The sequence below is a fragment of the Lucilia cuprina genome, chromosome 6, assembly GCF_022045245.1.
Source record: "Lucilia cuprina isolate Lc7/37 chromosome 6, ASM2204524v1, whole genome shotgun sequence".
NCBI classification, from domain to species: Eukaryota; Metazoa; Arthropoda; class Insecta; order Diptera; family Calliphoridae; genus Lucilia; species Lucilia cuprina.
Window position 1 is genome coordinate 28,940,809 of NC_060954.1, and position 14,643 is coordinate 28,955,451.

The following is a 14,643-nucleotide window of genomic DNA, read 5'->3' on the forward strand; positions in this document are numbered from 1 at the left end:
AAATGGGATTTTTTGGTTTTTTGCCTATTATATCCATACCAGGGGCAGGGTTATCGAAACCCGTTACAAAATGATTAAGAACATATTGGGTCATATAAAACAGGTCACTATAATTTGATATCGACTATGCGATTTGAGAATTTTTGCTCAAAATTGAATTTTCTATAAAAAAATAGGGTTTTTTGGATGGACCTGGTCCCCTCGGTATCAAAAATTTTTAGGTTTTGTGTTCATTTATCGTATTTTATGTAAAGTCAGCTTTTCAAAAAGTATAAATTCTATATACATCTTCTTAGAAACTTTTTAGATAACTTAAAAAAAAAAGATACTTTTTTCCCAAAAAAATGGCAAAAAATCGCCTTTTTTAAATTTTTTAAATTAAAATGCCTATAACTTTGGACTCAGTCATGATTTTTACATAATTCTTTCACTGCTTGATATATAAACTTGTTGTTAAGCGAATAAAAAAAGAAATGGCGAAAATCGGGAATATTTGGACCCGCTATTTATCAAAAAACTAAAGTAAGAACGGTAAAAATTTTAAAATTTTAATTTTCAAATGCGAATATCTCCTAAACTATAAGAGATAATTTACTGCTATGACGACATTTTTTATAGTGCTCGATGAGGAGATTCTATATACGAAATTTTTTTTAAATCGGAACTCAAATGAAGAAATAGATCGTTTTAAAAATTTAACATAGCCGAGGTGTCCTAATTTGAGGACCCCCCGCCGGGCCCCTGGTTGGCCTATAAGGTCCAAATTCAAAACCTAAAACACCTCCTCTTTGTGCATACCAAATTTCATTAAAATCGGATTAACCGTTTAGAAGTTACCGAATTATTTCCCTCTTTTTTTTTCCTATACCACTGTGCGCTGTCAAAAATAAATAAAAGTCTACTGTCAGTCGGTACCTAACTCTAAGAATTTATTAGTAGAATTCTCAAGCCAACGAAAATCGGATTTAAAAATATTGAAAAATATTTAAATTTTATTATATTTAAATTTATATTTAAATAGATTTCTTTAAATATTTTGCATCATAATTTATCTATAAGCATTATATATGAATGTATCTTTGCTTTTTAATCTGCAATATTGAAATAATAAATAATTTAGTTGAAATATTTATTTCTTGTACCATACGAAAATTAAAAACATAGTTTTTTTCAGTTTTAATTTCAACAACAAAAATTGAATGTCAAAAAAATAAAAAATATTTTTTTTTTCGTTTGTTAAAAATTAAATAATTTCGGGCTATTAAATATACTTAAAGTGTGAAAAAAAATATTAAAATATAATGTTACCCAGCAAAAAATAATCGATATCATACTTTACAAACGACATATTAATCACATCTAAGAATACGATTATATATTTTTCGCTTTTATAAAACAAATATTTCCTTACAAATGAAAACCCAGTTAAAAGTGAGGAAGGATATGTAGAAAAGTCACTACAAATAACATATTCGAAGAACATGAAACGAAATTAACATAAGCATGTCATTGAATGAATTTGGTTTATTTTGACATCCAAATATCGGATTTTTATTGCATCTATGAATAAGATTAGATGTAGTTCATAGTTTTCAAAATGAACAACTTCCCTCCAATGACACGCTTATGTAAAATTCATAGGTTTTTCACCAAAATTGGAAGTACTTCAAGTATGTTATTTCTGGTGAAAATTCTACTTCTTCTTCCTCACTTTTTTTCCTGGGTAAGTGATCAAAAATATTTTCAAGTGCTATGAGCCACGAATTTTCGCGATAATGTTTTGAAGTTTAAAGAGAGAGTAAGATTCTTACATATGTGTTGGAGTTACACAAAACTCGTCTCTTGAGAAGAGCGTAACGTTATTGTTGTAAAAAATTACAGCGTTTTACTTCTTAGTGTTTTAGAATATTTTACAAAAATTGAAACAAATTGTTGTATAAATTTGTTAAATTTTAAATAAATTTTTTTTTTACATATTTCAAGGAGTGACCATATTACGTAACCAAAAATATTTAATTAAAAACAAGTTAGAGTGCTATATTCGGCTGAGCCGAATCTTAAATATCATCCACCAGCTACTTTTATAATAATACTTTTCTAAATGATCAAATATTTGTAGAAATAAGTTTTCTCATGTCTTTAATAGAAAAATCCGAAGATTTATTGAACATTACAAACGTCATTTTCTTTATATTTGTATAGAGCTTAGCGATATTTAGTAATTTGCATGTATGCATGTGTGTGAAAGGATTTTCAAAATACATATACATATATAATTTTGTTCTACACTAATTGATAATGCACCTAGTTAAATACGGTTAACACGTTTTGGAGATATGACCAATTTTAGACCGATCGTAATAAATTCTTTAAGCTAAATTTCTGTACATAAATGCTATATTTCTGTCAAATTTTGTATTAATATCGCAATTTAGTAATAAGTAATGTTTCTTTAAGTGATTTCTGAAGGGAACCTTGTATAAATAAACCGATCGTGAAAAAATCTTGAAATATAAGTTATGTATACAAATCTAATATTTGTGCCAAATCTTTTATCAAAAGCTTTATTTGGTAATGAGTAATGTGCGTTTAAGAGATTTTCGTAAAAGGACTTGTATGGGAGTAATGTCCAATTATGTATGTAAAGATAAACTTTCAAAATTCTGTATATACATATGTTATTATTTGGTAATGAATATTGTAAATTTAAGTGATTTTCTGGAGGCGACCTAGTATTAGAGCTATGACTAAATATGGACCGATCGTAAAACAATGTTATAGAGTACTTTTTGTATATAAGAGCAATATTTTTGCTAAATGTATGGATATCAGTATTTGGTAATGAGTTATGTACGTTTAAGTGATTTTCGGGAGAGAACGTTGATGAGTTATGTGCGTTTAAATGATTTTCGGGAGGGGAACTTGTATGGGAGCTATGAACAATTATGGACGGATCGAAAAAACCTTTCACTGTAATATTTATATGTATATGAGAAGTACTTATACCAAATTTTATATATAGATATCTTAAATAAGTAATGAGTTATACGCGATTAAGCGATTTTCGGGATGGGACCTTGAATGAGAGCTATGTCCAATTATGGACCTATCCAGATTTTTTCTGAATGAATTCTATTGGCATAAGATTTTAATTTGTAAAATTTTTGAAGATATCGACATTGTGAAGGAAGTTATTAACAAAAAACCTATTTTCCGGGTATATATACATTTGTATGGAGGTATATGAAATTCTGGACCGATTTTGGCAATCTTCAGCAAGGATTAAGCTGTGTAGTTTTCCGAATGTGTAAAAAATGCCTATTTTTTTGGGCTTGTTTTAAATTTTGATTCATAACTTTTCCCGATGTGAACCGATCATTTTCAATACTAAACTGCTTAGAATAATAATGAATATATTCGGTGAATTTGGCTTACTTCCTTTGCTTAGTTTAAACATGAGCGTGTTTTAGGCAGACAGATAGACGGACATAGCTAAATCGAATTTTATAAGGACCCAGAATATATATATTTAGTTGGGTCTCAGAAGAATATTTCTTGGTGTTACACACGGAATGACAAACTTATATATACCCTCTATCACCACTTATGGTGGTGGAGGGTATAATAAACTAGAAAAATGAAAATGGCCACTCTAAACCCAAATATTCGTCGTTCGTCTGCCTATGAAATAGAAAAAAAACCTATCGCAGTACAAAATATTAGTTTCTAGATTGTGACATAAAATTGTTGTAAGTATATAAGATTTTTTTTTACAAATTTTAATTTTATACAATTAGTAAAATATTTGTTAAAATTCAATTAATATTTCTTAATAAAATGTTTATAGATTCAATTATATTTGCTAAATTACAATAATAAATTATCTGTTTCAGATAAACCATTTGCTTGAATTTCAGTACAAATGCAAATTATTTGCGTTATTGTTTCATTAATATTATTGTTTGGAAATGTTGACGATATTTTATTGCTTTCCTTAAATAGTAAACATCAGCATTGGTATACTTGTCCTTAAATTCACAGTACTGCATAGTATCAAAATTCACGTACACTATTGTGAAAATATAAACAAGGATATGTAGGTTCGAACAAATGAGTTATAATCACCCACAACTTGCTTAATTTAGAAACGGAATATTACTCGTCTCGCTCGTTGAGAGTTGTGTAGTGTTTGATATAATTAGGCAAAAACATCTTAATGATAGCAAAAGCATCTCGAAATCTACGAGTGACCAGTGTGATCAGTTCAAACTTTTACGTACAAAAAAATTATGGAATGCATATGAGTGAAAAAATTTAAAATATATTTTATAGCCATTGATTTTTTGTCGATTAAAAGTAAACTCTAAATTATACTAATTGTATTTTATTCTTGTAACAATGCGTTTTGTTGAAATTAACACAAATTCTATAAAAGCACTCATAAGTTGTCTAGAAACATTCCGAAACAGTTAATAAATTATTCCGATTTGTTTTTCACTCTTAACTGTATTGTCTGATTCTTTTGTATTTGTTTGCTTTTACACATGTATTTTTGTGTGTAGATGATCTACTGCTTTTTGAACTTCGGAAGCACTACAGACAGTATTCATAAAATAAACGAATGACTTTTCAGCGCACTCGTGCAGATGTCTAGTAAATAGTATATTATTTTAATAAAAAAAATCCAAAAAATTTTTCAATAAAGAATTTACGAATTTTTACTTGATTTTACGAATTTTGAATAGGCCCTATTTTAGTAAAAAATATACTTGGCTTTATGAATTTTTTATTTGATTTTGAACTTTATTTTTTGTCTGTACTTTTTGAAACTTAATTTTTATTTCGTTAATGGGGAGGAAAATGAACAAAAGGGTTTATTTTATTTTATTCAAACAAAATGAGCCAATTAAGATATAATTTGTAGATTAAGAAACACTTCCCAGGAAAAACTTACATTGAAAAATAATGAGTTAAAAAGGTAAAAAGCCGCTTTTCACTACTTCTTCATTAGCATTTAAAGTCATTATTTTAACACGGTGATGTCATTGAAGGCAAGTACTTCTACGCTCTCTTACAAATAGGGATTTTAAGACGAACTTAGAGGTCATTACAATTAGGAACTTTAAAAAGTCAAATACAAATAGGGGCTTTAAGAATGAAATCAAGTTTTGATTTTAAATGTAATAGTGTGGAAATAAAAATATTTTCTGTTTCCCGTTAAAGGAACGCACGAAATAATACACTTATCCTTAAACGTTCGTTCTGTTACCGTTCTTAATATAAATTTGTATTCTATAAACATTTTTTGTAAAATGTTATTTTTTAACATAAAAGTGCTCTGTTAGAAACGAAATGAAATGTCAATTTCAACGATAGGTTTTTTGTAGTGAAAGTTTCTTTAAATTGCAGAAAAATAGATTTTTGCAAATTAGAACAAAAAGGCAAAAATGTGTAAAAAAAGATGATTTGGTGTACCTTTTTATGGCCGTTTAAAATCTTTTAACTAATAAAAGGGTGCACAGTGGGGCAGAATGGAAATTTTTTGGAAATAAATCTGGCATACCTGGCGTAATTTTGGACCAAATGGACTCAATTTTTTCTTGTTAGTTAGACAACAAAATTTCCAATAATATACAAAAAATTTCAGATCAATGTCATTTACAGATCCAAAAATATACGTTTTTTAATTTAAAAATTCAAAAAATTTTAGATTTTTGCCGTTTTTTTGCCCAAAATGTGTCTTAACTCTTTTATTAATAAAATAAAATTTTATTTAAGAACATATAACAATTTTATAGTTTTCTAAAAGGTATCTTTACGCAGAACGCTTTGGCGCAAAAAACTTGTCCTATTTTTTGAAAATGTTGCCACTGCGTCCTTCCGAATATGACCCATTTTTTATCAAAACTTCAATTTGGGCGACATGTTCTAAAATCCCAAAGCTGGGATCAGAAAACTGAAAGCAGTTTTGGAAACCTCAATATGTTTTCTATTTACTCCAAAAGTATTTTCCCAGCCCTGAATGAAATGTGGACCCTATGGGCAAAAAAGCCCTTTGACATTTTCAATTTTTTTTTGCATTTTCTTATTTGAAATGACAAATTTAACAAGCGTTGAAGATTTCATTGAGTTTTGTTCATAAATAAAGATTTTGTCATATATTACATATTTGTTAAATTTCAAAATTTTAATAGGGTCGCAGATAGCTACAACAATTTAGTCCATATTTATCCCTTAATATCTATTTTAGTTAGACATGGAAATTCTTGACCCTTTACAAAAAATTTCAAGCCAATATCTCAATTACATTCAAAAATATGTTCATTTAAACCTGTGTCCTTTAATTTCATATTTTTCATATTTTAGTATTAAATATGACAGAACATGTTTAAATCTTATATTTACCTATTTTCTATTTGTTTGCTTATCCTTACCTATTGCTGTTAATGATGTGGAAGCTTGTATTGATATATCATCTTTGCTCGAAAACACAGCATCAAGAATTGTGTCAGACTTTTCAGAAGACCAACTTACTTCAAAAATAACTGGAATCGACAAGGAGTTGCTTCGAAGAGTTAACACTATTTTAATGGCACTGAATAGTAAACATAAAATTAATGGAAATCGATTTGGGGAATATACATCTGAAATTTCTAAATTACTTGTATCTCTGTATCCATGGAGGGAACTAACACCAACAGTAAACAAAGTATTGTGTCATGGTCAAATAATAATTGAATCGAATATTCTTCCACTTGGAGAGTTAACAGAAGAAGCCCAGGAAGCGAGGAATCGAGATTTTAAGCATGTTCAACTTTTCAGCTTAAGAAAATGCTCCAGGCAATCACAGAATGAAGATATTTTTAATAGTTTACTTCTATCTTCTGATCCTGTTCTTTCAACTATGCGAGAAGATGGATTTGTTATGAAACTCTATCATCTCAAAACGAGGAAGATTTAAAGGACTTATATTACCCTCAGGATATGTATACCGATATGACAGATTATTTTATAGAAAATAAGTAGTGTTAGGAATTAACTATATAAGTAAGTAGGTTGTAAGAATTAATTGTATTATGTTTAAGATAAACAGTTCAAATAAAAAAGCTATTATAAGTACTAACTGATGATATTAAATTGTGTTTTATATTTCGGTGGGCGGGAAAGGTGGTTTGTGTGGGGTGATTTAGGTGTTGTTGTGCGTGGCTCATAATAAAATTATATTTTTATTGTATATACAATGTTATAGTCTTTAATAAAATAATTAACTAAATAATTTTTAAAAATTGTCCAAATATTTTATTCAACACCAAATGTATGTTCTGTCATACTTAATACTAAAATATGAAAAAGATGACATTAAAGGACACAGGTTTAAATGAACATATTTTTGAATGTAATTGAGATATTGGCTTGAAATTTTTTGTAAAGGGTCAAGAATTTCCATATCTAACTAAAAAGATATTAAGGGATAAATATGGACTAAATTGTTGTAGCTATCTGCGACCCTATTAAAATTTTGATATAAATCATAGTTTTAGAAATTTAACAAATATGTAATATATGACAAAATCTTTATTTATGAACAAAACTCAATGAAATCTTCAACGCTTGTTAAATTTGTCATTTCAAATAAGAAAATGCAAAAAAAAAAATTGAAAAGGTCAAAGGGCATCCCGCAATTCCCAAAAATAGGAATGAAAATCCCAAAAATGGGATTTTTTACATTTTTGCCCATAGGGTCCACATTTCTTTCAGGGCTGGGAAAATACTTTTGGAGTAAATAGAAAACATATTGAGGTTTCCAAAACTGCTTTCAGTTTTCTGATCCCAGCTTTGGGATTTTAGAACATGTCGCCCAAAGTTGATGTTTTGATAAAAAATAGGTCATATTCGGAAGGATGCAGTGACAACATTTTCAAAAAATAGGACAAGTTTTTTACGCCAAAGCGTTCTGCGTAAAGATACCTTTTAGAATACTATAAAATTGTTATATGTTCTTAAAGAAAATTTTATTTTATTAATAAAAGAGTTAAGACACATTTTGGGCAAAAAAATGGCAAAAATCTAAAATTTTTTGAATTTTTAAATTAAAAAACGTATATTTTTGGATCTGTAAATGATATTGATCTGAATTTTTTGTATATTATTGGAAATTTTGTTGTCTAACTAACAAGAAAAAATTGAGTCCATTTGGTCCAAAATTACGCCCGGTATTAAAAAAAAGGCGGACCAAGGTATGGTAAATTTTGTATCACTTAATTTTTAAATGCCTATAACTCGGATATTATAAGAGATAAGTAGTATGTCCAAGCATGTTTTTTCAAGATCTCGTCGAAAATATAAAAAATGGCACGAGTTTAAAAATTTTACATGTCGTAGGTACCCTATTTGAGTCGCCACAGCTCCGTCCCTGGGGCATCTGCGAGGTTCATGTTCAAAACTTAAACTCGAATACTCCTTGGCTACGCTCACGCCAAATTTTATCCCGATCGGATCAGCCGTTTAGAAATGCCAGATTTATTTCCAAAAAATTTCCATTCTGCCCCACTGTGCACTGTTGACGTCACAAACAAAGAGTAAAAGAGTACATTAAAATAATGGAATTGTGGGTATCGCAATCTTGTTTATTTCATTCATGTGAAAAAACCAATAGTGTGTATGTAGTGGTGATTTTTTTCATCAGCCTCCCTATACGCCGATATATGATTTACACAGACCATTCACACGCATAGAAAACACAATTCAGCAGTGTTGCCACTTCATGTGTAATTACACATATTGTGTGTAATTTTTATTTCCATGCGTAGCCCTTGTGTAATTGATCTCATGTGTAAATTATTTATTTTCCCTTTGAAACACTTAAGGACCAAATAGACTACACAAGCGGATTGACAAACTTTCCAGTATTTTACGTTTGTGCAAGCCTATTGTGTAGTGTATGAGGGTGTTTCGTGTTTGCACAAATGCTTGCATTTGTATTGTTTATATTCATAAATAACCAATTTTTTACAAAATTTATGTTTCGAAGAAAAATTTACATCTGTATCTTTGCAAGTCTTCAAAAACGTGAAAAAATCGGTGTTTGTGCTAGCAATGTTTGTGTAGTGTGTGTTGAAATAAAAAAGGGATGTTTGTCAAGCCGCTTGTATAGTCTATATATGCGATTTTTTGAAATTTGTTGAAAGCCGGTTGTAAATGGTACATATACATATTTTTATATTAAAAAATAACGAAACAAGAAGTAAGAAAATTTCTAAATAATCAAATTTAACTCAAACTAATTTCTAGTGGTTTAATTTATAGAAAGCCGGTTGTTTAAAAAAAGTGATTCACAAACATACATGTAAATGGTACATATACATATATTTATATTCAAAAATAACGAAACAAGAAATAAGAAAATTTCTAAATAATCAAATTTAACTCAAACTAATTTCTAGTGGTAATTTTGTTTCAAGTGTGTAAAAGTTACATTGTTTTTTAGATCTAGTTAAATAATAATTTATTTTAGGGATTACTAGAAGAAATGGCTTCAGATTCCAATCTGATTGGCTAAATAAATCTGAAATGATTGCAATATGCTTTAGGTATTCTAGTTTCTTTTAATGTCCTTTTTCTATCAGAAAAACCAATTTTATATAAAATGAAAAGTGAAGTTTTTTATATATTGCAAATATATTCTTCAAATTATACAAAAATGGATATTTTGAAGTCAAAAAGCGTATGGCAAATCAACGAATCAGATGAAAACCTATTTTCAAACATAAATGATATTTATAATGGAGTTGCGGCATATGAATCATTAACTCAGATATCTGCATCAGAAAAAACAATCATTCTTGAAGATTGTAGAGAATTTTACATGGAGGCAATTCGTCAAATAAAATCAAGATTTGATTTTAGTGATCAAATTTATTCTATTGTAGATATTGTTAATTCAAAAGTTGCTCAATCTTTTGAACCAAAGACATTATCCCTATTTAAAAAAAAAGATTTCCGTCATTCGACACAGATTTACAACAACTTGATAATGAATGGCGACAGCATGCTCTATTAGACTTTGAAAAATTTTAACTTAATGCAAGTTTAGAACCAGAAGTATACTGGCCTAAAGTTTTTAAATTAAAAAAATCTTTAGAAGAATGTTTGTTTCCCAATCTACAAAAGGTAATTCAGTTAATTTTAATATTACCTTTTTCAAACTTGAAAAATTGCAAAACTGATTTAAAAAATAAAATGTCTTCTGAAACAATTGCATAAATTTTTTTACTAATGAAGGAATTTTAAGAAACGGTAAAGAAAACTATGAACCTAGTCAAGCAATTATCAAAAAGAATTGGAAATAGTGATCTCAGTTGTAACTATATATGTGTGAATGAATGAATTAATTATAATTATTTAAATATTCGTATAGAAAAATATGCATATGATTTATTTTTGGTTCATTGTTTTTTATGTTTAAATAAAAATTAAAAAAGTGCATGTGTAATTTTTTTTAAATGTGTAATTTAGGAGTCGATCAAGTGTAGTTTAAAATTTTTTTTTGGTGGCAACACTGCAATTCAGTCTCATTTGAGCTGTCATAGAATAAGTTTAAGTCGTCTCTCGTTTCTTGCTTTTGCAATTAAATGAACGAAGGTATATTAATGAAGGTATGGATAATACTAATTATTATTGTACTTTTTTAGCATCTACATTACATATTTAGTAGTTTCTTTAGTTCTTTAATTTGCAAATTATAATAATTAACCAAAATGTAATCTAATTTTGTTTAATCTTTACCTTTAATATGTATATATTTAATTACAAATATATGTAGTTAAAAAGCAGAAATTTGTGTTTTTATATATTTTTAATAAATATTTGCAAAATAGGGCAAAAAATATTTGCTACTTTTAAGCTAAAAAATATTACTTTTGTGTTACATTAATAAAATTTTTTCTAAATTTCAGTTTTCCATATAAGCATTTTTGTGGAGATGAGAGTACAATGATTTCTCATTTCTTGTTTTTTTCGCTCTTTCACTTATACAAGTGCAAAATGTAGTATATGTCTGCCGATCCTGGCTTCATTCCAAAGTTGTTCATATAGATTTATCAAAATAATATATGTCTATTTTTTCGGTTAGTTAAATTTTTAGATATAATTTAAATTTTAAATGAAAATTAAAAGGTAGACTCAGTAGGGAGAGTCGTCAATTTTCTTTCTTATTATATCAAATATAAAAGAATTGAAAATAAAAAACATAAAAATATTCAAATGAACGGCACACGCAAGCAGTATTCTACTCTTGTATGTCCATCCTTTGATTTTCAATGGTTTTGCGTTCTATGTTATTAAAATTAAAAATTCCTTAATTTGTTTAAAAGTTAATTTAAAAATAGTAAACTCCACACTACCAACTGGCCTACCGAGGCATCTACACCAAAATTTTTACCAAACTTATAAAATATTATTTTTTTTTTTGCAAAATCTATATATCTTTAAACAAAACCACTTTAAACCAGTCAAAGTGAGTAATATACATAGCTTATTTTAACGTATTTTGAATACTTTTTAACGTATTTTGAATACTTTATGGTTTTCAAGAATATTTATCCTATCTAATTCAAATTCAATTAGAACCTAGTTTGTTCAAAAATAGCTAGGAAAAAAATTAAACATTTTCCTTTTTTTACAGATCGCACAAAACTCTTCTTGCGGATATTAATTACCAACTGGAATTCAATCGGGTAATTCCCGGCAAACCCGATCAAGATTATCCCATTCATAGCACCGTTCCTAAAACAACTTTTTCTTGTAATGATAAGGTGGAAGGATATTATGCTGATATCGAAAGTAGATGCCAAGCATTTCGTATTTGCACTAATACTGCGACATCTTCTCAAGGTTTTGGGTTCCTATGTCCTAATGGAACTCTTTTTAGTCAAAAATTGTTTGTCTGTGATTGGTATAGAAATGTGAAGTGCAACGATTCAGAGTTATATTATAATAATAATATTGAAGTGGGAACTGAATTTACCATAATGCAAACGATTCGCCTTATGATGGAATACCCTATAAAGATGCTTAAAGGAGATTATACTCGATATATTGAACCACATACAGAGAAAAACGTTACAAATCAAGAGAACTATATTAAAATTATTTACGATTATGAAAATCCAAATCAAAACAATAAAAGCAGCTTGTTGATAAATAATTTAGGAGAGTTATCACCTGATTTTAATCACATAGAAAAAAACGAAACAGAACCAACTAATGCTTTCCAAAGAAATACCATCAGTGAAATAAACCTTGCTTTGAATATAAATAATTTGGCGGAAACAGAGGCAATCAATACAACAATTCACAAAAATCCTGATACTTTAAATAAACAGCCATTTCGCTTTTTAAGTCAGGAATTCTCTACTCAAAAATTTCAAAATAAAGAGGCATTAACAAAAAAAAATCTTTCAATCGATGTAAGTACGTATTTATTTATTATGAATGTATGTATGTATGTATATATGTATGTATGTATGTATGTATGTATGTATGTATGTATGTATGTATGTATGCATGTATGTATTCATGTATGTATGTTTGTATGTATATATGTATGTATATATATGCATGTATATATGTACATATATAATAGAGGATTTTGTTTGAATTGGTCTTATTTTGTTCATTAGCATTTCGAACTCACTGGTGTTTACAATCTAGTTGTTTATACTAATTCAATTATTTAAAATAAACGGTAATGTTATATTAAAATATAATTTTTTTTTATTAAAAATTAGACACAATTTCAAGAAATATTAGCAAAAATGAAATCTTCCTAGATGTTAAAAATAGTAAATAGACATTTCGTGGGGTATAAGACTCATACAATATAAATATTCTAGGTTCTTATTAAATTCTGAGACGATCAGGCCATGTCCGTCCGTCTGTCTGTTGAAATCACGATAGGGACTACATGTTAAGAGTTGACAGTTAAAATTTTGCATAAATATTCTCTATTGATGAGGTTCGTTTGGTATAGAAAATAGGCACGGTCCATGTTTTCATATTGCCCCCATACATGTAGCCCCCCGGAAAACAGTTTTAACAACTATAACTGGCTTAAAAATCTCTTAACTAACTTTTGTAAGGATCGGTCCATAATGGACTTTTTTCTCCATATAAGGTCACCTTCAGAAATTTACTTTAAATATTTCTTATCAGATAAAAGAGCACCAAAACGTATCTACTATGTTTTGTGAGGATCGGTCCATAATTGACCCTGACCCCCATATAAGGCTCAGAACTAAAAAACTGAGATGATATTCGACATAAACTAGTTTTATATGAGTTAAAATATCTCTTCTAACTTTACATCCTTTATTCTATCAGAGCTCGTCTGTGTCAAGAGAATAAACATTTTTGTTTGACAACAGCTTCATTTTTGCCTATATGTACTACTATATGTTCATAACTGTCTAAAGGAAGCATTTATAGCGGTAAAAAAGGCGTACAGCAATGAAATTCCACACAAATATGTTTCGAACATATTATATTTTTTGAGCATCGATACATAATTGGCCCTATCCCCCATATGAGGTTCCCTTCAGCAAGCAATTTCAACGCCCTACAGGCTTAAAAAAGTAGTATAATCATAAAATTTGACATACATAAAAAATTTCTTTCAAGATAAAATCTTTCTGCCAAATTTTATCACACGTACGAGTTTCGTACGTGTGATAATAATTTCTTTCGGAATAATTTCTTTAGAGCGTTTCGCTGCTCTAAAGAAATTATTCCGAATATCTCTTATATCAATAGAATTTCGATTAGTAAAATTAAGTATATATGAGAAAACCTTCCAAAATTTACTTTACTGAGTAAAAGAGATTCGGCATGGCCGAATATAACACTCTTACCTGTTTCCCTTTATATTGATTTTTATTTTAGAAATATTCTGGTTAAAATGCTTATCATATTCCTCACTATAATATTCTAAGTTTTAAGGAACAAATGTAAAGGTGTTTTTAAAGAAAATTTATTTTTTGTTACATTTTTCTACCTATTAAGTATGAAGTATTCGACCAAATTTGTGACATATTTATAATTTTCATGATTAAGAATAACATCTTTTTAAGTTATTGCAGCCTTTTTTACAGGTAAGGAGGGTTAAGGTCCTTGATATATCTAACGTTTGCATATTTTAATAAAAATTATTATATGTAACTTACATATAATTCCTAATAATTTAATGGTTATCAGTTGAAAGTAGTAGCTTTGATATTGATGATAAGAAGGTAAGAAATTGTAGTCGGGCGATGCCGAACATATAATACTCTACACCTGTAAGTTGAATTGTACCTTGCCTCAGATATACTTAAGCCATTTATTCTTGAACAAAATTGTGGACATTTAAGTCAAATTTTTGATTAGGGCTAGGGCCAAATGCTAGTACAGAACTTGGTTTTGCATTTTTTTGTCGAGATACGAGTATATTAAACATAATTATGAACTTAAAACAGCGTTGCGCGTTCATATTGTTCTGATTACGAAGATTTTCGGCAATTCATACGTATATAACCCGATCGTAAATAAAACTCATTGCAAGAGCGTAAAAATTACAAAAATTATCTTTAGATGCTTGACAGCATTCAA

General features: G+C 28.4%; 1 protein-coding gene across 1 annotated transcript in view; it reads left to right on the top strand.

The window, feature by feature from the left end:
- Positions 1-14,643, top strand: part of LOC111687381 (MATH and LRR domain-containing protein PFE0570w) — a 66,854-nt gene that overhangs the window by 37,640 nt on the left and 14,571 nt on the right. Inside the window, exon 4 of the mRNA XM_046954066.1 lies at positions 11,684-12,467. Coding sequence (XP_046810022.1) covers positions 11,684-12,467 — 784 coding nt within the window. The remainder of the gene's footprint in view (positions 1-11,683; positions 12,468-14,643) is intronic.